The 21,440-nt window shown below is 42.0% G+C and overlaps 1 protein-coding gene across 3 annotated transcripts; it reads right to left on the minus strand.

Annotated features, from left to right (window-relative positions):
• Window positions 1–1,000: 1,000 nt before the first annotated feature.
• Window positions 1,001–19,927, minus strand: LOC111958934 (oocyte zinc finger protein XlCOF28). 3 transcript variants are annotated; one of them, XM_023980313.3, is made up of 3 exons: window positions 19,347–19,927; window positions 3,448–4,903; window positions 1,001–2,518 (listed from the first exon to the last, which is right to left on the minus strand). In XM_023980313.3, the coding sequence occupies exons 1-2, from the start codon at window positions 19,477–19,479 to the stop codon at window positions 3,486–3,488; spliced, it is 1,551 nt and encodes a 516-aa protein (XP_023836081.1). In that variant the 5' UTR covers window positions 19,480–19,927; the 3' UTR covers window positions 1,001–2,518; window positions 3,448–3,485. The 3 variants fall into 3 exon arrangements, with proteins under 3 accessions (XP_023836081.1, XP_023836080.1, XP_023836079.1); XM_023980312.3 differs by having other exon boundaries at window positions 1,001–4,903; XM_023980311.3 differs by lacking the exons at window positions 1,001–2,518; window positions 3,448–4,903 and adding an exon at window positions 11,015–16,793.
• Window positions 19,928–21,440: the final 1,513 nt, after the last annotated feature.

Raw genomic sequence — 21,440 nt, forward strand, 5'->3', positions numbered from 1 at the left:
TTTAATATCGAGGAATATTTCACTTTCTCTGGTCATAGTAGTAACATGAATTGGTGCATGAGGCAGAAATAATGCAGTGCGATTTGAGTTTCGCCATCTGCAGGAAGACTGTCCTGTTTTCTCAGCAGATTGAGGGAGAGCGGAGGGACGGTGAATACGGTGAGGCACTCACCACTGCTCTCTCCCGCCCCTCAGATTGACCATCAGATGCAGGCTATCAGTCCAGTAAAATAAAAAACGATTTATTATTTTCACTCAGCTGTGCCTCCAAGTAATACAACACATTATCTATTACCAGTGTGATCATATACTTACAATTTTGAAATATACAGCCTACTGCACAAATGTCATTGCTACAGAACTGTATTCAATAGGTTAATGTTGCATAAGCTTATGTTTTTAAGTCATCTTTAAAAAACAAAATCTGAGCGGTAGATCTCTGCTTGCTTTTGGACTCAGAAAGCGATATTGACTCAGAAAAGGTTGGTGACCACTGATGTAGTTGGAGCTGAATTCCACAAAGCCTGGTCTCTGCTCAACTCCATTGGAGTTCATCAAACACTTCCTTCACCATGGAGTTGAGTTTAGTCAGCTATGATTTAGTGAGTTTATAAAGCATGACAACATACTTGGTGATAAATGTATGTTTGATTGCTATAGCAATATTCATATTGTAAAATAAATAAGATGAAAACTTAGCATCTGTTCAGGCATACATCAACCAGCAATCAAACATTATTTATCAGACAGGTTCCTCAAAACCAAGAATAGACTGGAGTCATCCAGTGACTGGAGGAATGCACATAAGCCAGTAGATGTCGCCCTTTGCGCCACACAGAGCAGAAAACGTGCCTTATGCGCACACAAATGCAGGGTTGGAGCCTAAAATGGCTGAAATACTTATGGCATACAGTCATTACAATCTGAATCTAGACTATAGTGAGAAGATAATTGTGATGTAAAATCTCATCTATGTAAAGTGCACATACAAAGAGAGGACTCAAAATGCATTTAATTTATTACCACAAGTTACAATTCTATTACAAAAACAGAAATTTAATCCAGAAAAGAAAAAAAAATCCTATGCAAAGCATTAAAAAAAAACATACAGCTGAATAGGTTATCAGACTGACAGAAGAGCGAGTGATGTGGTTGTATCGAAGAAAAATTCCTGGTACATACTAGATTACATGTTAATGGAATCATAGCAACTACTACAGTAGGCTGGATATACAGTACCAGTCAAACGTTTACACCTACTCATTAAAAAAAAAAAGATTTTTTTTTTTTTATACAATGTAGAATAATAGCGAAGACATTAAAACTATGAAATAACATATGGAATCATGTAGTAACCGAAAAAAAAGGTGTTAAACAAATCAAAATGTATTTCATGAGATTCTTCAAAGTAGCCACCCTTTGCATTGATGACAGCTTTGCACACTCATTGCATTCTCTCAACCAGCTTCATGAGGTAGTCACCTGGAATGCATTTCAATTAACAGGTGTGCCTTGTTAAAAGTTCATTTGTGGAATTTCTTTCCTTCTTAATGCATTTGAGCCAAATCAGTTGTGTTGTGACAAGGTAGGGGTGGCACACAGAAGATAGCCCTATTTGGTAAAAGACAAAGTCCAAATTATGGCAAGAACAGCTCAAATAAGCAATGACAAAGTACAGTCCATCATTACTTTTAGACATGAAGGTCAGTCAATACGGAAAAAGTGCAGTCGCAAAAACCATCAAGCTCTATGATGAAATTGGCTCTCATGAGGACCGCCACAGGAAAGGAAGACCCAGAGTTGCCTCTGCTGCAGAGGATAAGTTCATTGGAGTTACCAGCCTCAGAAACTGCAGCTCAAATAAATGCTTAACAGAGTTCAAGTAACAGACACATCTCAAATCAACTTTTCAGAGACTGTGTGAATCAGGCCTTCATGGTCAAATTGCTGCAAAGAAACCACTACTAAAGGACAGCAATAAGAAGAAGAGACATGCTTGGGCCAAGAAATATGAGCAATGGACATTAGACTGGTGGAAATCTGTCCTTTGGTCTGATTAGTCCCAATTTGAGATTTTTGGTTCCAACCGCCATGTCTTTGTGAGATGCAGAGTAGGTGAACGGATTATCTCCGCATGTGTGGTTCCCACCGTGAAGCATGGAGGAGGAGGTGTGATGGTGCTTTGCTGGTGACACTGTCAGTGATTTATTTAGAATCCAAGGCACACTTAACCAACATGGCTACCACAGCATTCTGCAGCGATACACCATCCAATCTGGTTTGTGTTTAGTGGGACTATCATGTTTTTCAACAGGACAATGACACAACATCTCCAGGCTGACCAAGAAGGAGAGTGATGGAGTGCTTCATCAGATGACCTGGCCTCCACAATCACCTGACCTCAACACAATTGAGATGTTTTGGGATGAGTTAGACAGCAGAGTGAAGGAAAAGCAGCCAACAAGTGCTCAGCATATGTGGGAACTCCAAGACTGATGGAAAAGCATTCCAGGTGAAGCTGGTTGAGAGAAAAACAAGAGTGCGCAAAGCTGTCATCAAGGCAAAGGTTGGCTATTTTGAACAATCTCAAATATAAAATATATTTTGATTGGTTTAACACTTTTTTGATTACTACATGATTCCATATGTGTTATTTCATAGTTTTGATGTCTTCACTATTATTCTACAATGTAGAAAATAGTAAAAATAAAGAAACCTTGGAATGAGTAGATGTCAAAACTTTTGACTGGTACTATATATATGAAATAATTCAGACAATGTCTTCCCATTACTGACAAATAAAACACCCAAGTTTACTTCAAAAGAATGCTAGATTCCATAATGAAAAACATGATAGAAATAGACATGATTGAATCAAATTGAAGAAAGCAAGCTGTTTTTAGATTATATTTCAGGGAACCCGGCAACACTAAATCTAATCACAGTTTTATCAAATTACAATTAGCTATATGGTCGGTGTAAACACAAAAATAAAAGATCTCTCGGATTGAAAATGGGTGTGAAAAACAAACGTCAATCTGCCTTGTCTTCTATCAATATTATGTATAGATAAGCACAGTTGAAGAATTTAAATTCTAGAAATCTGAGTCTACAAAAAAATTGGCAATACACCTTTCTTACCAAAAAGGCACAAAAACATTTAGATTAGTTTGAAACAATCTAAATGTAAAGACAAAGTAGCAAAAAACTTCCTCATGGCCTTCAACTCATACAACTAAATTCACCCATTCAACCCACACTTCAAAACATTTAAACTCGGGGCCAGAAAAAAAACAGGGCAGAAAAAAGGACAAAAATAAGTCATACTGGTGATCAACAATTGGGAGAGGAATCATTAGGAATTGTCTTCAGTGTTCTTCAATTCAAGGGATCAGCAGTGACTCTACTCTGAAGTAGTAGAAATACATTGAACAGTGCCCAACTCACCAATCTTTTCACAGCTAATCTCACCATGTACTGGGCCGTCATTGTACTGGCAGCTCCCCACTGGCGTGTTTCATATAGTGCAGGTGCAACGCTGACTCTTGATCAAACCCTTCACCACATTCAAAACACTCCCATTCTTTAGGTCTTTTCTGTTGCACCGCCACATGTGCTTCCAATGCTGTCTCTTCTTTCCCCTCTTGCTCCTCCTCCTCCACTCCCGATCCAGAGGAATCAGAGTCGTCAGAGGAATCAGATCCAGAAGAGTCTGATGAATCTAATTTAGACGATCCCGACGACGACTCCTCAGCGCCAGAATCTTCAGAACTAGACTCAGACCCCGACTCTACTGATCCAGATTCCTCCTCACCCACCTCAATATCCTCTTCTTCTTCCTCCTCCTCCTCTTGATGTTCCTGAAGCATATCTATCACCTCCGCCTCCTCTGTGCTACCCATCCCTGTGAACACCAGCCTCTTCATCTCTGTCACCCTTCTCCTCCCAGCAAACAGGTGGTTCCTGGGTCCCAGTGGSGTCTTGCTGGCCCCYASGTAGACCCCTACGTGCTTCTTCCGATGCGTGATGAGGTTGCCCAGCTGGGAGAAGTTCTTCTTGCAGAGCGTGCATTTGTAGGGCTTGGCGCCGGTGTGAGTATTGTAGTGGTAGCGGAGCTCAGCGGGCACGCGGAAAGACTTTTCACAGAGGTCACACTTGTGGCGCCTCAGGTTGTGGCCCTGCAGGTGTTTGTCCAGAGAYAGCTCATCCCTAAAGCCCTTAGCACAGGCCAGGCACCAGAAGGGCTTCTGCTTGTGCAGGTCCATGTGGATCAAATACGTCTGCAGGGAATTGAAGTTTTTTACACACTGATCGCACTTCAGAGTGGAGGGTTCCATCGACACAGGAGGCCTGTGCACTTTCAAGTGAGTCACCAGAAGGGATGGGCGAGCAAAGACCTTCCCACAGTCCGGGCACTTGTTCTCTGTGGGTTGTTTTTTTTCTTCTTTTTCATGCYTCTTCTGGTGATTTCTAAACGACTCGAGGTAGGAGTAGACCTTCCCACAGATGGAGCATGCGTAGACCRTGTGGGAGCRGCTGAAGACTGGCTTCTCCTCCTCAGACAGCATGGCGACGCGCGGACGAACTGTGACGATCTCTGATGGTCTGACCTGCCAGGAACTGTCGAAGAACTCTTCATCGTCTTCTTCATCACCTTCCACGTCTACATCACTGTTCTCTTCGTAATCACCGTCGTCATAATTTTTCTGCTTTTTCTCAGGTGCTGCCGACTCCACATTGCCATTGCTCCCGTTCATCTCCAGAGATCTCTTAATGCCCTGCCTTCGTTCCTCCTCCTCTGCTATCGCCTCCTCCAGGACATGCTTGCGCAGGTGAGTCTTGAAGGCCTCCCAGCGAGTGAACTGCTGTCCACAGTCCTGACACCTCATACTGGCTAGTTTCACTGTGGAGGAGAGAAAGGGAGCATAAATTAGGACAATATAGTCCCATGATATTCCTGTAATTTTGCTAAACTTTCAACAATTTATTTGAACTTGTTTAAATCCTTCTGTGAAGATAGTTTATCTCAGATTGAATTGCCAAACTATCAGCAGCATCACCGTGGAATTTAGGATGAAGGGGCATATTTTTCACAACCAAGATGTTTACACCTATTGACACATTTTAGCATAGGCACAGCACAACCATATAGTGTTTTAAAAAGGTGCAACATGCAGAAATCACTCTGCCATTTCCTGGTTGCTAAAATTCTAATAGTTTGTCTAATTTCAGTGTGTGGCAAAATAAGCTATGTATAGTGTATAGAATCATTGTAACATCTAAACCACTGTGAAATACCTTTTCAAGAACCAGAAATATTGTATTTTCAGCTGTTTGAAGCTGGTATACAAAGCCGAAAGTAAAAGACGCAAAAACAAAGCTTAAGAACAGGAAGCATAGAAATAGCACACAGAACATATCTACCGCCTCTTAGACTTGCTTTCAATGAGAATGACAGCTCTTTAACTCACATTTCTATGTGATTTCGGTCGGGTCTCCCAAAAAGTTGCATATTGCAACTTTAAGTGCACCAGAAAATTCAAAAACGTACAGGTATGTAGTTGTTCTCTCCACTGCTAGGATCAATACGCTCAATCACACTCCTTGTCACCTCAAAATATTCTATATTTAGGCTGATTAATAACTAACATGATTGGATATATACTTAATTAGAATACACTGCAAGACTGATCACATAATACAAACACACACCACTTACACCCCCAACATATAGAGTGAGCTACAAAATATTGGGAGTGTGACGCGTTGTTTTGGCTCTCCACTCCAGCACTTTGGACTTGAAATGATACACTACATTAAAAAAAGTTTGGAGACACCTTTTCAAATGAGTGGATTTGGCTATTTCAGCCACACCCGTTGCTGACAGGTGTATACAATTGAGCACACAGCCATGCAATCTCCATAGAGTAGACAATCAAACATCGGCAGTAGAATGGCCTTACAGAAGAGCTCAGTGACTTTCAACGTGGCACCGTCATAGGATGCCATCTTTCCAACAAGTCAGTTTGTCAAATTTCTGCCCTGGTCAACTAAGTGCTGTTATTGTGAAGTGCAAACATCTAGGAACCACAACGGCTCAGCTGCGAAGTGGTAGGCCACACAAAATCACAGAAGGGAACCGCAGAGTGCTGAAGCGGGTAAAAATCGTCTGTCGTTGGTTGCGAAACTCACTACCAAGTTCCAAATGGTTCTAAAAGCAACGTCAGCACAATAACTGTTCGCCGGGAGCTTCATGAAATGGGTTTCCATGGCCGAGCAGCTGCACACAAGCCTAAGATCACCATACGCAATGCCAAGCGTCGGCTGGAGTGGTGTAAAGCTTGCCTCCATTGGACTCTGGAGCAGTGGAAACGTGTTCTCTGGAGTGACGAATCACGCTTCACCATCTGGCAGTCCGACAGACGAATCTGGGTTTGGTGGATGCCAGGCGATTGCTACGTGCCCCAATGCATAGTGCAAACTGTAAAGTTTGGTGGAGGAGGAATAATGGTCTGGGGCTGTTTTTCATGGTTCGGGCTAGGCCCCTTGGTTCCAGTGAAGGGAAATCAACGCTACAGCACACAATGACATTCTAGATAATTCTGTGCTTCCAACTTTGTGGCAACAGTTTGGGGGAAGGCCCTTTCCTGTTTCAGCATGACAATTCCCCTGTGCACAAAGCGAGGTCTACACATAGTTTGTTGAGATCGGTGTGGAAGAACTTGACTGGCCTGCACAGAGCCTTGACCTCAACCCCATCGAACACCTTTGGGATGAATTGGAACGTGGACTGCAAGCCAGGCTTAATCGCCCAAAATCAGTGTCTGACCTCACGAATGCTTGTGGCTGAATGGAAGCATGTCCCAACATCTAGTGAAAATCCTTCCCATTAGAGTGGAGGCTGTTATGAATACCCATGATTTTGGAATGAGATGTTCTACGAGCAGGTGTCCACAAGCATTTCACTACACCGGCAATAACATCTGCTAAATATATGTGTATGTGACCAATAAAATTTCATGTAGTGTGCAATGCCTGAGGTTAAAGTGCAGACTGCTTTAATTTGAGGGTATTTTCATCCATATCTGGTGAACCGTTTAGAAATAACAGCACTTTTTGTACATGGTACCCTAAAATGGGGGGACCAAAAGTATGGAGACACATACAGTACCAGTCAAAAGTTTGGACACACCTACTCATTCAAGGGTTTTTCTTTATTTTTACTATTTTGTAGAATAATAGCAAAGACAACAAAACTATGAAATAACATATGGAATCATGTAGAACCCAAAAAAGTGTTAAACAAATCAAAATGTTTTATATTCTTCAAAGTAGCCACCCTTTGCCTTGACAGCTTTGTACACTCTTGGCATTCCCTCAACCAGCTTCATGAGGTAGTTAACCTGGAATGCATTTCAATTAACAGGTGTGCCTTCTTAAAAGTTAATTTGTGGAATTTCTTTCATTCTTTAATGCGTTTGAGCCAATCAGTTGTGTTGTGACAGGGTGGGGATGGTATACAGAAGATAGCCCTATTTGGTAAAAGACCAAGTCCATATTATGGCAAGAACAGCTCAAATAAGCAAAGAGAAAGGAAAGTCCATAATTACTTTAAGACATGAAGGTCAGTCAAAGCCGAACATTTCAAGAAATGTAAAAGTTTCTTCAAGTGCAGTCGCAAAAACCATCAAGCGCTATGATGAAACTGGCTCTCATGAGGACCGCCACAGGAAAGGGAGACCCAGAGTTACCTTTAATGAACTTATCCTCTGCAGCAGTTACCAGTCTCAGAAATTGCAGCCCAAATAAATGCACATCTCAACATCAATTGTTCAGAGGAGACTGCGTGACTCAGGCGTTCATGGTCAAATTGCTGCAAGGAAACTACTAAAGGACAGCAATAAGAATTAGAGACTTGCTTGGGCCAAGAAACACAAGCAATGGACATTAGACCGGTGGAAATCTGTCCTTTGGTCTGATTAGTCCCAATTTGAGATTTTTGGTTCCAACCGCCGTGTCTTTGTGAGACGCAGAGTAGGTGAACGGATGATCTCCGCATGTGTGGTTCCCACCGTGAAGCATGGAGGAGGAGGTGTGATGGTGCTTTGCTGGTGACACTGTCAGTGATTTATTTAGAATCCAAGGCACACTTAACCAACATGGCTACCACAGCATTCTGCAGCGATAGTGAGAATATAATGTTTTTCAACAGGTCAATGACCCAACACATCTCCAGGTTGTGAAAGGGCTATTTGACCAAGGAGGAGAGTGATGGAGTGCAGCATCAGACGACCTGGCCTCCACAATCACCCAACCTCAACCCAATTGAGATGTTTAGGGATTAGTTGGATCGCAGAGTGAAGGAAAAGCAGCCAACAAGTGCTGCATAAGTGGGAACTCCTTCAAGACTGTTGGAAAAGCATTCCAGGTGAAGCTGGTTTAGAGAACGCCAAGAATGTGCAAAGCTGTCATCAAGGCAAAGGTTGGCTACTTTGAATTATCTTATATATAAAGTATATTTGGATTTGTTTAACACTTTTTTGCTTAGTTAATGATTCCATGTGTTATTTCATAGTTTTGATATCTTCCCTATTATTCTACAATATAGAAAATAGTCTAAATAAAGAAAAACCCTTGAATGAGTAGGTGTCCAAACTTTTGACTGGCACTGTAGGTGTATAACAAAATGTAAGTACTTGGTCCCATATTCCCTTTCACGCAATGACTACATCAAGTTTGTGACTCTACACATTTGTTGGATCTATTTGCTGTTTGTTTTGGTTGTTTCAGATCATTTTGTGCCCAATAGAAATTAAATGATAAATAATGCATTGTGTCATTTTGGATTCACTTTTACTGTAAATAAGAATGTTTCGAAACACTTCTACATTAACGTGGATTCTTCCATGATTACAGATAATCCTGAATGAATTGTGAATATAGATGAGTGATAAAGTTAGACGCACAAATATCATGCCCCCCAAAACATTCTAACCTCCCCTGTTACTGTAATGGTGAGAGGTTAGCATGTCTTGGGGGTATTACATTTTTTATTTAACTTGGAAAGTCAGTTAAAAACAAATTCTTATTTACAATGACGGCCTACCCCGGCCAAAACCAGACGATGCTGGGACAATTGTGCGCCGCCCTATGGGACTCCCAATCACAGCCGGGTGATATGCGAGTCTAGCTTTCTCGCTCATTACTCATGATTCCTTCAGGATTATCCCCCCAAAAAAATTCCTGTCCCAATACTTTTGTAACTGTATGAAAGAAGTGTACCTACTACTGCGTAGGTTATCATTTGAAAGTGTGAAACAATTTAAAAGATGCACTACGCAGAAATCCCCCAGCCATTTCCTGGTTTCTAAACTAGTTCAACTAATTTCAGTTTGTGACAAAACAAGCAAGTTTAGTGTAGAGGATCATTGTAACATCTAAACTGCTGTGAAATATCTTTGCCATAACCAAAAATACTGTATTTTCAGCTGGTGTACAAAACTGAAAGTAAAAGACAAAAACTAAACTTAAGAACGGGAAGCATAGAAATAGCGCACATTAACGTATCTACCACTTCTTAGACGTGCAAAAATAAAAATAAATAAAACAGAAATACCTTATTTACATAAGTATTCAGACACTTTGCTATGAGACTTGAAATTGAGCTCAGGTGCACCCTGTCTCCATTGATAATCCTTGAGTCCACCTATGGTAAATTCAATTGATTGGATATAATTTGGAAAGGCACACACACACACACACACCTGTCTATGTAAGGTCTCACAGTTGACAATGCATGTCAGAGCAAAAAACAGGTAGAGGTCGAAGGAATTTTTCGTAGAGCTCCGAGACAAGATTGTGTTGAGGCACTGATCTGGGGAAGGGTACAAAAAAAATAAAAAAGGGCCTTGGTCAGGGAGGTCACCAAGAACCCGATTGTTACTCTAGAGTTCCTCTGTGGAGACGGGAGAATCTTCCAGGACAACCATCTCTGCAGCCCTCCACCAATCAGGCCTTTATGGTAGAGGCCAGATGGAAGCCACGCCTTAGCAAAAACACACATGACAGCCTGCTTGGAGTTTGCCAAAAGGCACCTAAAGGACTCTGTCCATGAGAAACAAGATTCTCTGGTCTGATGAAACCAAGATTGAACTCTTTGGCCTGAATGCCAAGCGACACATGGAGGAAACCTAGCACCATCCCTACGGTGAAACATGGGTGGCAGCATCATGCTGTGGGGATGTTTTTCAGCAGCAGGGACTGAGAGAATAGTCAGGATCAAGGGAAAGATGAACAAAGAAAAATACAGAGATCATTGCTGAAAACCTGCTCCAGACCTCAGACTGGAGCGTAGGTTCACCTTCCAACAGGACAATGACCCTAAGCACACAGCCAAGACAATGCAGGAGTGGCTTCGGGACAAGTCTCTGAATGTTCTTGAGAGGCCCAGCCAGAGCCCGGACTTGAACATCTCTGGAGAGACCTAAATGTAGCGACGCTCCCCATCCAACCTGAGAGCTTGAGAGGATCTGCAGAGAAGAATGGGAGAAACTCCCCAAATAGAGATGTGCCAAGCTTGTAGCGTCATACCCAAGAAGCCTTGAGGCTGTAATCGCTGCCAAAAGGTGCTTCAACAAAGTACTGAGTAAAGGGTCTGAAAACTTATGTAAATGTGATATTCCTGTTTTTTATTTTTTATTTTATTAATTAGCATTATTATTATGGGGTATTGTGTGTAGATTAATGAGGGACAAAACGATTTAGTCAATTTTAGGACAAGGCTGTAACGTAACAAAATGTGGAAAAAGGGGTCTGAATATTTTCAGAATGCACTATACATATTGCAGCTTTAAGTTTTAACATCTATAATATGTTTCTCAACCATTTGCAATCAACGGTAAACATGACATGATGCGTCATGACTGAAAACCCACTAGAATCTTTTGAGTTAAGCTTCAAGGTCCATTAACACCAGTAACTCAGTCAACACAATGAACCACACAGGAAACTTAACTAGTTTTAACCATTTACTAAAACTCTTCATGTCTGCATTAATAAGACACCAGTAGTAGTTTAAAGGTACAAGGAAAAGGTTACATTGAAATTAGTGATCAAAGGTAATGACTTCAAAAGATTAGCAATAGCCTAAAAACTTTAAGGTTTCATTTAAATCAACAAGGAACATAACTCCATGAACAAATGCTAAATCTGTTTGTTAAATCAAACTCATTACGATAGATAAATGTTTACACAACAACACAGGAAAGTAAAAGAAAAGTAACAATCAACTGTTAGTATTTGGGAACTTTGGTAGTGAAATCCAGGAAAACATTCAATTTTCTAATTATAAATGATACAATGTTAGTGTGGTAATATTTTGCAAAAGAAAACAGACAAAAATAGGTACTAATAATACTATAAACATCCATCTTATATAGACAGGTTAAAGCCAGAACTTGGTTAATTTCTCAAAAGAAAGTCAAGTGCATGTTACTGAAAGTGGGTGACTCACGTTCTCCCCTTGCATACTAAGTCAAGCAAAACAAACTTAAATTAGTGCCTACCTTGACAGACAAATCGCTGTACTTTACAGGATGTAATCATTTCTCGGCATYGAGAYACAGCACCATTTTCTAAATMAAACCGCAGTTASRMAACMTTKTCTTTCTCTATAACTACACCAAGAGGACACGTTTCAAATCAGTGGAACTGATAAAAGGAGTTTTTCTTTAGACATTTTTACATTTATGTACAGATCCAGTGTGAAATAAAGCCTGAGAAAGATAAAATAATGATGTCAAGAGCTAAAGAAGCACTTAGTGGATATATTTGAAATAATGTTAACAGCATTCTATAGATATAATTAGAATAGTCAAATTAGAATGGTCAAATTTAGCAAGTCTCTTAGACACTTAGTCCTTGAAAATACCCTGGAGAAAAAAAAATGTCCACCTTGGAAATTGAACTTTAGTAGAAAGAGGTGCATAAGTGCATGAAAAAGTACAATTCCACTTCTATTATTTCCTGACTTGTATTAGTTTCATTGTTAATCTAATATGCTCCACGAGCATGTTCAATGTAGTGCTGGTGCAACTCCAACTCTCGACTGAAACGCATTCCACATTCTATGCAAGTAAGGCCATCAGTGTCTCTTGAGGAGACAGCAGTGTAGGGATCTCTCTGCCCTTTGTCATCACCCATACATTCCTGGTGATGGTCAATGAGGTCCCGAATCTCACTGAAGGTCCGGGGACAAAGGGAGCAACGGTAGGAGCCATCGCTGTCGTGTTGAGCCTCGTGTTTATGCAGAGCACCTGGAGATAAAAACGCTTTTCCACAGTGCTGGCACTTGTGGCTATTCTGTGGCCGGGAGGGGGGTGTAGGTAGTGGCTTGAGGGATGACTTCGCCTTCAAATCAGGCAGAGGGACATTGAGTTTAGCGGGCCCTGTGCTTACAGAAGCACTGAGTCTGTAACGAAGCTCTGTTGGTAGTCGCCGGCGGACATCGTCGTGCCAGGCCAGGTGCTGTTGCAACTGAGTCTCAGTCCAATATCCACGGCAGCACAGGGCGCAAGAGTGAGGTCGGCTCTTTTCCAAGTCCTTGTGGGTTCCTAGTTGCTCTTCAGTTGGGAAAGCTTTTCCACACTTGTCACACTTGAAGAGGCATTTGATTGTCTGCTCATAGAGGCGGGTTGGTGGAGAGGGTTCCTCTTCCACTACTTCTGCCATTCCTGGATTAACTTCCTGCTTGAGCACTCCACAGATCTTCTTGTGATTATAGAGTGCTCCAGAAGAACTGTATCTCTTCCCACAGTCAACGCAAGGGATGGATTTGAAACCTGGTCGACCTTTCTTCCTTCTGCCAACAGCATTCTTACTCTTTGTAACAAAGTGTTCGGTTTTGAGAACAGTGCCTTTGTTTTCTGTAACTAAGTCCTTACTCTCATTAACCAGTTCATTTTCCTTGGTAGCCAAGGTGTTAATGGCAACAGAGTCCCTGCTCTCAGCCAAAGTGCCCTTGCTTTTAACCTTCTTGCCCTGGGAGTGGGCCTGCCATTTGTGGGCACGCAAGCCTCGAACCTTCAAGAAGCTCATATCACAATGAGGACAATGGTGAAGATTTGATTTAAGCTTTGGCTTCTTTAATGGAATGACTTCAGACTTGCTGTGTGACGTGGCAGGTTGCTCCGGGACCTCTTCAATGGACATGGTCATGGACTGGTCCCCCTGAAGATCTGCAGACTCAATGGGTTTGTTATGCTCACTTTCATAGTGAGCTGCTAAAAGTGAGCCCTTGACGAAAGTTTTGTTACATTCTGGACATGCAAATTCAGCGTGTGAGGGTTTGCGGTTGCCTTCCATGCTGGTGTCAGCTGCAGGCTCTGGTTCGGCTTTGGTCTGACATGGCGGATAATACAACTGGTGTCGGCGAAGAACACACAGGTAAAAGAAGCCCTTACCACACTTGTTGCACTGAAAAGGTCCCTCATCCACTGACTTGTGCCCAACAGAATTTGTATTGTCATCTTTTATCAGTGACCCAGCAAACTTCTTATCTGTGTGCCATCGTCTGTGAGTGCCAAGGGCTGCATTGGAGATAAAACGTCTTCCGCATTCTGGACAACAGAATTGGCCTTTAGTTGTTTGCTCTACCTTTTTGGATTGCTTGGGTTCTTCAGGGCTTGCGGCCACTTTAAATTTCAGCTTTGGTTTTACTTTAGACTTGTGACCCAGAACATGAATCCTTTTATGGAAATTCAGTGCTCCTACAACAGCAAAGCTTCTCTCACACTCTTTACATTTGTATTTCAGATCAGTTGTGTCGATTGTGGCAGCTTTCAAGGTTTGGGACTCACTGGTCTCCTTTTGTTCACCACGTTCCTTCTCAGTAACAGATTTAGTAATTTTCTCAGTGCCCGAGTTGTTTGACCGAGTTGTTTTCACAAGGTCTTTGACAATGCACGTTGTCACCTTCTCTAAACCTCCTTTCACTTTGGCATCCAAGCCTCCAATTGCCCTCGGCTTGCCACATTCTTTTCGATGATACTGCAATGACAGTAAATTGTTGAAAAGAGAAGGGCAGGAGGGACATTTGAGCTTCTTCGCTTTAGGAACTGTGTCATGTTGGGCAACATCCTCCTTGTAGCTTTTACTGACCGTCTTTATCTTGCCACACTGTTTTCGGTGGGTGTGCAATGAGGATTTGTTGCTGAAATGGGAAAGGCATGTTGAACACTTCAGCCCCTCTAGCGCAAGAGCAGATTTAGGCGATGAGGCAGAGTAGTCGGTCTCATAACCATGGCTCTTCATGTGGAATTTAAGTGCCTTGGCTCGTGAAAACAGTTTTCCACAATCAGGGCAGCTGTATGCATTCTTCGTCACTTGTTCTACCTGATGTTGAAAAGACTTGATAGGAGGCGGGAGGATTTGAGCATTATGTACAACCTGGTGCCTGAGGAGGCTTGAGAACATGCGAAAAGACTTGCTACAAAGTTCACATCTATAATTCCCATTCTCGTGCTTCCTCATATGAGATTTCATAATGCCTTGGTGACGAAATTTCTTTCCGCATACAGGGCAGGCAACTTTACCACGAACATGTGGAGGGCCATTGACAGAATGTGAAGACACTGTTGGCTCATTCTTCTCCTTTAAATGTGCACACTGAGCTTGATTCTGCTTGTGGTGAGCGTAAGCACCCAAAGACCAGAAGCCCTTCTCACATCGCTCGCAATAATAAACCTTTGGGCCTAATAAAGTCTTTGGATTAAACACTTCACTTTTAGTGTCTGATACTTCATCTTGGGTGGGGGTTTGAGCGTGGCAGCTTTTGCGGTGGTTGTACAAACTACTGGCATTAGAGTAAGTCTTCTCACAATCTGGACATGGATGAGCTTTGCTTTTTGGATGCTGTTGCTGATGAGAGTGTAGAGCAGACATGCGTGAGAAACACTTTCCACACACCTCACATTTGAAGCTATTCTTCTGTAGTCCGGCAAGCTGGTAAAATACACTCTTGTGGGGTTTTCGGCCATCGTGTTTTCGCATGTGATTGTGGTACGTTTTGCGATGTGTCGTGTCAAACCCACAAACATCGCACTTGAAAATATCKTTTTCAGGATTCCATAGTTTTTTGCCATCTACTCTGTGCCACAGTTTGTGAGAGCGCAAAGARGCAYCACTGGTAAACCAGCGGTAACACTCAGGACAGTTAAATCTTTTAGGTGGGTCTTGTCCCTGAACCTTCTCCGTTTGAGCTCCTTCACCTYCAAATGGCGGAAAGTCAATTTGTACAATTTTCAGATCAATCTCTGGTTTAGACTTAAGTGTACTAGAGATGTACTCCGTTGGACACAACACAGCATCCATCTCCTCTTTTCCATCCTGGTCTGATTCYCACAGTAATTCAAGATCAGGGTTGAGTTCTTGTAGTGACTCTTCTTCATCCCTTACAGAGCCATCTGAGGCACTTATACTGATCACCTCTACATTGACATCATCAGTTCCATCAGCRTCTGCATCCCCATCKGTTTCACAGAAACAGGGGTCTCTCTCYGTCACAAGGGTCTGAGAGGTGTCCTGTGGGTAGACAATGGCCCCTAAAGCAAATGTTTCAGTTTCTGTCTTGTTATCTAGTAATAGCTTATGTTGAGGTAGTGGGGATGTTTGTGTCTGGGATTCTTTCTCAGTCTGTCCAAAAACATCGTTGTGGCAAAGCCGATGGGACTGGAGAGCCGAGGCCCTGGAAAACCGGAGCCCACACTCCTGACACTCAAACGCTTTCTTCTGGAGCTGGCAAACCTGATGAAGGAAAGACTTTGCTGGAGTCTCTTCAGTATGAGCCAAACGRTGGTGCTTGTAGTAGAATGTGAGCGTTGTGAAGACTTTGCCACACTCCTCACATGGAAACCTTTTGRCACRACTACCACCTCGTTTCATATGATAGCGTTGATGGCAGAGCATGCCGGCGTAAGAACTGAAGGTCTTCTCACACTCACTGCAGTCAAATTTTTTGGGTTTTCTCTTAAGCTTTTCAGGAGAACATTTMTCATTYTGGCTAAATCGTTGGTGTGTTTTCAGGCCAGACTGGGKYCGAAATGTTTTGCCACATGAACACCCAAACAMATTTTCCTGTGCCCRATCTYRCTGTTCAGAAGCTTTGTTYCTGTCCTCTGTTGCACTGGCAGGCTCCTCTGCGGGTGGTTGCTTCTCTGCARCCCTTTTGCGGGACTTTGGGATTAGTTTGACCTCATGACAACGGCGYTGAGCATCAAGAGCTGATGAACGGGAGTAACAGCGACCACAAGTTTGACACTCAAAGGACTTCTTTTTCAGGTGTGCCAGCTCATGGAAAACTGATTTGGAAGCTTGCTTGTGTGAGCGTGTATGACTGATGAAAGAGCCCATCGAAGTATAGGATTTACCACAGTCTTCACATTCATAGACATACTGCTTAGCCACCKCCAAGCTCTGATCYSGAGTTGACTMGGGCCCAGCTGTTGYCTGGGCCACAGGAGTTGATTGCAAAACAGYAGTTGACTGCTTGAGGGCTTCATTACGGTGTTTGACCTGGTGTGAGTAAAAACCCCTTGAGTCTGCAAATTTGCGCCCACAAAGAGCGCAACATAGTGTCCGTTGGCCCCCACTCTCTGAAACAAGCAAGCCATCCAACTGGGAGTCAGAGTCCAGGCAGACTATTGGGCCATCATGGGTGTGCTCATGTTGATGCTCCTGGTAGGCCGCCTCCTCCCCAAAGGCTTCTCCACAATCCAGACAGCGGAAAAGCCCATCCCCTAAAAATAGAAAGGGGAAAATGGGAGGTCAGGGCGACTCCTGTTGCCAAAGAAAAGAGAAAAGAAAACCAAACAATAACACAAACAGCACAAATGAATATTTATGTCAGATAATGACTATGTGCCTCCATGTACAATTAGGGCTTGCGCAATTATCGTATAATCGTGTAACCAACAATTATGGATGAAGACAGTCATGAAAATTAAAATAACCGTTATAACCATTATTTTTGGTGTGGAAAGAACAGCTGACAGAAGACAGGACAGCTGGCATTTTGTCCATTTCTGCGGTAACATGGACTAGTCACAACGTAATGAAACTTTGTTGCTCCTTGCTGATAAAGCAAGGTGTTGTAGTAATCAAGTCTTGGGTTGCCTAGGCAACACCCCCCCCCCTCCCCGCAGCAGCACAGCTCAGGAGTGGAGGAGAAAATGTTTGTCTTAAAAAAATTCAAAAGATTATAAACGGTTACCATCATCCAAAATTCCATTACTGTCAAAAAGAAACAAGACTTAAGCATATTTTATTACAATGATACATATTATCGTCAAGATACATTTTTTGCAACGGATACAACTTTTGTTTGGATGGACGTATATTTTGCAGAGACATTTTACTTGACAATTATAAACATATTTGCTAAAGTGCATATCACCCTAATGATGGAGAGTCAACTCATTGTGGATAATATACTTTTGAAATGTAATTGTTATAAAAAGACACATGAATGTGTGAAGCAGCCTAATTTAAAAATGTTTTCAACTTAACTTCTGTATTGGGAAAGTTTGATTTAACCTAAATGTTCATCACGCTTTTCAGATCAGTCAAGTTCTCCTATTCACTACTGACCTGTGGACAGAGAAAGGATTGGGATCGTATGACTTCCCTTGAGGTGAATGGAGCCAAATGCAGGTCTACTCTATTGAAAACCCATAAAGTTACCTATATCAAACATTTCATCAGGTCTCAAATAGGAGAATCTCACCCAAATATATTGAATAAAATGATCAAAGATTCACCTATTCAGCTCCTAGGAAAATAAGGTCAGACCTTCTGTTTTGCTTATATGATAAATAGTCTATGACAGAGCCCTTTAAGCCTTATTACTCTTAAACAGTAAACATGTCACCCCCCATGAATGACGCAGCACTTGGGCCAATTAGTGACAATTCACGCTCAAACAGAACATATGCTTGTTCAAAGTTTGGAATTTCAGTTGATTACTAGTGCCCCCTTTGGGCCAATCATTTTAATTGTGTAAATGCCAGATCTATGGCAAGATGCATCATACACTCAAGTTAAGACAAAATCGTGTGTGACTAAATTACGTACAAACGCAGACATATCCATAGTCCCCCCTTCCAATTGAAAGGTGGGTAGATGTAGCTCAATATGGCGACCTGAGTATGGGCGAGTGGGTGTGCCGAAAGGAAAGGAGTGGGTGTGTAAAGGAGTGGGTGTGTCGAAAGCACTCTGCTAATAGGTTAGACGGTTTTGATTGAGCGGTGTTTATTCCCTTCCATTTCTTACCACAACTACCATGCATTGATTGAGCTACCATACCGTGAGTACTTCTGTTTTGAAGACAGAGGATTAGTATGAGTCTCATTTCACTGTTTTACACAAATTGTACAGTTTCAGTTCTAAAACTGACGATTGTCTTTTTTATTAAAATGACTGATGGCGGGTGTACTGTTTCTTCATGCGTTGTATGCGTTAGCTACCGCAGGCGACCGGACCATGATATCCAGTAGGACGCTTCCTGAGTATCACGGTCAGGTATCAGGTCGGCAGGCATGTCCATACAACACAGGTGCACTGGTCGCCGGCTTTTCGACTCGTCATGCAGCCCAATCAGCAACGCAAAACGGTCTTGAGTTGCAACATACAGTATCTTCCCTATTGGGCAGCAGCTACCCAATATTTAATCGTAGGGGACAATTAGATGGCTCTGGCCTACGGCGAAGTTCCAAAACATTGGGGAGGTGATCACGCTAGTCCAGGGGCGTAATCATTATCCAAACGTTTCATTTTGCAACTAAAACGAGTTTCTAATGGACAAATTGAGGTAGGTCCCGTTTCGTTCGATTCCGCTTAAGGAACGTTTTGCAACAGAATAGGCGTAATAAATATGCCCCAGTATTATTTATCACAATATGACAGCCCATTGGATTTCACGTAACATTGAAGAAACCGTAAGATCAAAGAGTAGACGTGTAACTATTACAGTATTAATGTAATTCGGATGATCGACTATTTACCCTTGCTAGCTAGCAACCCCAAGTAACGTCACCGACTACACGCACAGCTTCTTAGTCACCACTAGTTAGCTACTTTGCTAGCTAAGAAATGTGAACAAGATAAAATGGGACAAATTGACTTATCTGGTCAATGGCTACCTAACAATAACTGCACCCGTAGCTATAATCATGTTAGAATAGTTCGCTAACGTTAATTAGCTAACTAGCAAACATGGATTTGAGCATGATGTAGCAATAGTTAACGTTACGTTAGCTATGTTTAGATGATTGTGAAAGGATGGGGTCACTTACCATCGGTACTGTCATCTTTGGCAGACTTGTGGGCGCTGTTTTCGGTCTTCTTGGTTAAATGTTCACTGACATCTTCCGACTCTTGTTCATCTCCTCCCTCGTCTTTGATCGTTACAGCGGAGACATCCTCCATAGCTAACACCCAGCGTGGTGCTTGGTTTGCTGTTACTAGGCCACTGCAACTTGGATCTTCGTTCTTAGTGTTTACCGCTTCTATTACTTAAATTCCCCTGAGTTTTCTCAGAGGGGGGGCTCGTCTAATGCATGCAAAAATAAAACTCCTTTCACGGAATAAACAATGACATGGAGGCCTCGAATGCTGTTCGGAGCGCCTCTTACTCTTCTCCTCCGAACTGTTGTTGCAGTGGTTCCGTCCTAGGAAATTACGACAAATGACAACTTCCTTGCCACAGATCTGTCGCGAGAACATCAGCTAATCATGACGCGTTCAAAACAACTGAGAACTGCGTTCAACAACACAAATGGGAACTCGGAGAAAAACGAGCTGGGAAAAATGGTTTTGAACGGTCATCCAACTCGAAATTACAAAACGGGAACTCGGGCCTCTTTCTAGAGCTCCGACTTTCCGACCACTGACGTCATGATTTAACCTCGTTTTTCCCAAGTTCTCATTCGTCTTGAAAGCACCATTAGACCCAACCGTTAGTTCTCTACATGCAATGTAACGGATATTAACGCTTTTTTGTTGAAAACATCAATTTGGTAGACTGTTTTAATTATTGCAGGATAATGTCATTATGTTTTATTGAATACAGACGACAATATAAAACATTTTTCCCAATGATTTTTATTACCAGGTATTTACATATTTAAAACTACTGCTAATGCACAGATGTAGTAAAACGTAAAATATGTTACATTATGTTTTGCCAGAAGATAACGACCCTACCATTACGTTGATTTACACTGAGCAGCACTGGGGTCTGAACACAAGCATGGTTACATTAAGACACCGTGGACCCGGCGCAAGATATGTACAATGTGGATAAAGGTAACATTTGGAGTATAGTGGCTTATCCCATCCTTGCAGAGGTACGTTTTCCGACCCATATCTCGCGTCTGCTCCACGGCTTCTTAATATAACCATGATTGCTTTCTGATCCCAGTGCAGCTCAGTGTAAACAAGCGTATCTTCTGGCAACATTGTCATGTTGCTGATACAATATCACAAACCCAACAGGTAAAGTGAGTTATTAGTTTTTCATTTGAATACAATACATTAATTTGTATACTAACCCATGCCACACTGTTTGGATAAAATGTGTGCTCCTCCCAATAACCCTAATTTCATAACTCTAGCACCAAAACAAGATAAACATTAACCCAAATGAAGACAGAATAAGAAATGACTCATACAAATGACTCATTATTCCAACCTGACAAGTTGAATAACACCCACTACAACATTAAGAGAGAGCAGAAAGAACATGCAGAGTGTTTTGAAACAATAAAAGGCACAAATATGCAGTGCAACACAGGTGAAATCCACTTGTTTGAGGAATACATTTAAATGGTGTAACGAAGACAGAGTGTACACAGAAAGAAAAACTAACAAAGATCCATAAGTTGACATACACACTCAGCGGCCAGTTTAAGGTACACCCATCTAGTACCGCTGACTGTTTTTTGTTTTTCACACCATTCTCAGTAAACCCTAGACACGCATCTCTGAAAAACCCAGGAGGCCTGCCATTTCTGAGATATTGTAACCGGTGCGCCTGGCACCAACGATCATACCATGCTCAAAGTCGCTTAGGTCACTTGTTTTGCCCATTCTAACGTTCATTTGAGTAGTAACTGAATGCCTCCATGCCTGCTTTATATAGCAAGCCACGGTAACTCACTGTCTATAGGTGCAAAATATTTTTGTGAACGGGGTGGTGTACCTAATAAACTGGGTAAATCCATGGTATGTTTACAACACAGTAAATATGATGGTACTGGCCAAGAAATACATTACACAGTCATATTTCTAAGTTCTTTGCAGTTCAAGGTAAAGCTGTGAACTCAGAAAACTGACAACTGTGCTTGATAAAGTTAACAAACTATACACTTTGAGAGTATCTGACCCTT

The sequence above is a fragment of the Salvelinus sp. IW2-2015 genome, linkage group LG35, assembly GCF_002910315.2.
Source record: "Salvelinus sp. IW2-2015 linkage group LG35, ASM291031v2, whole genome shotgun sequence".
NCBI classification, from domain to species: domain Eukaryota; kingdom Metazoa; phylum Chordata; class Actinopteri; order Salmoniformes; family Salmonidae; genus Salvelinus; species Salvelinus sp. IW2-2015.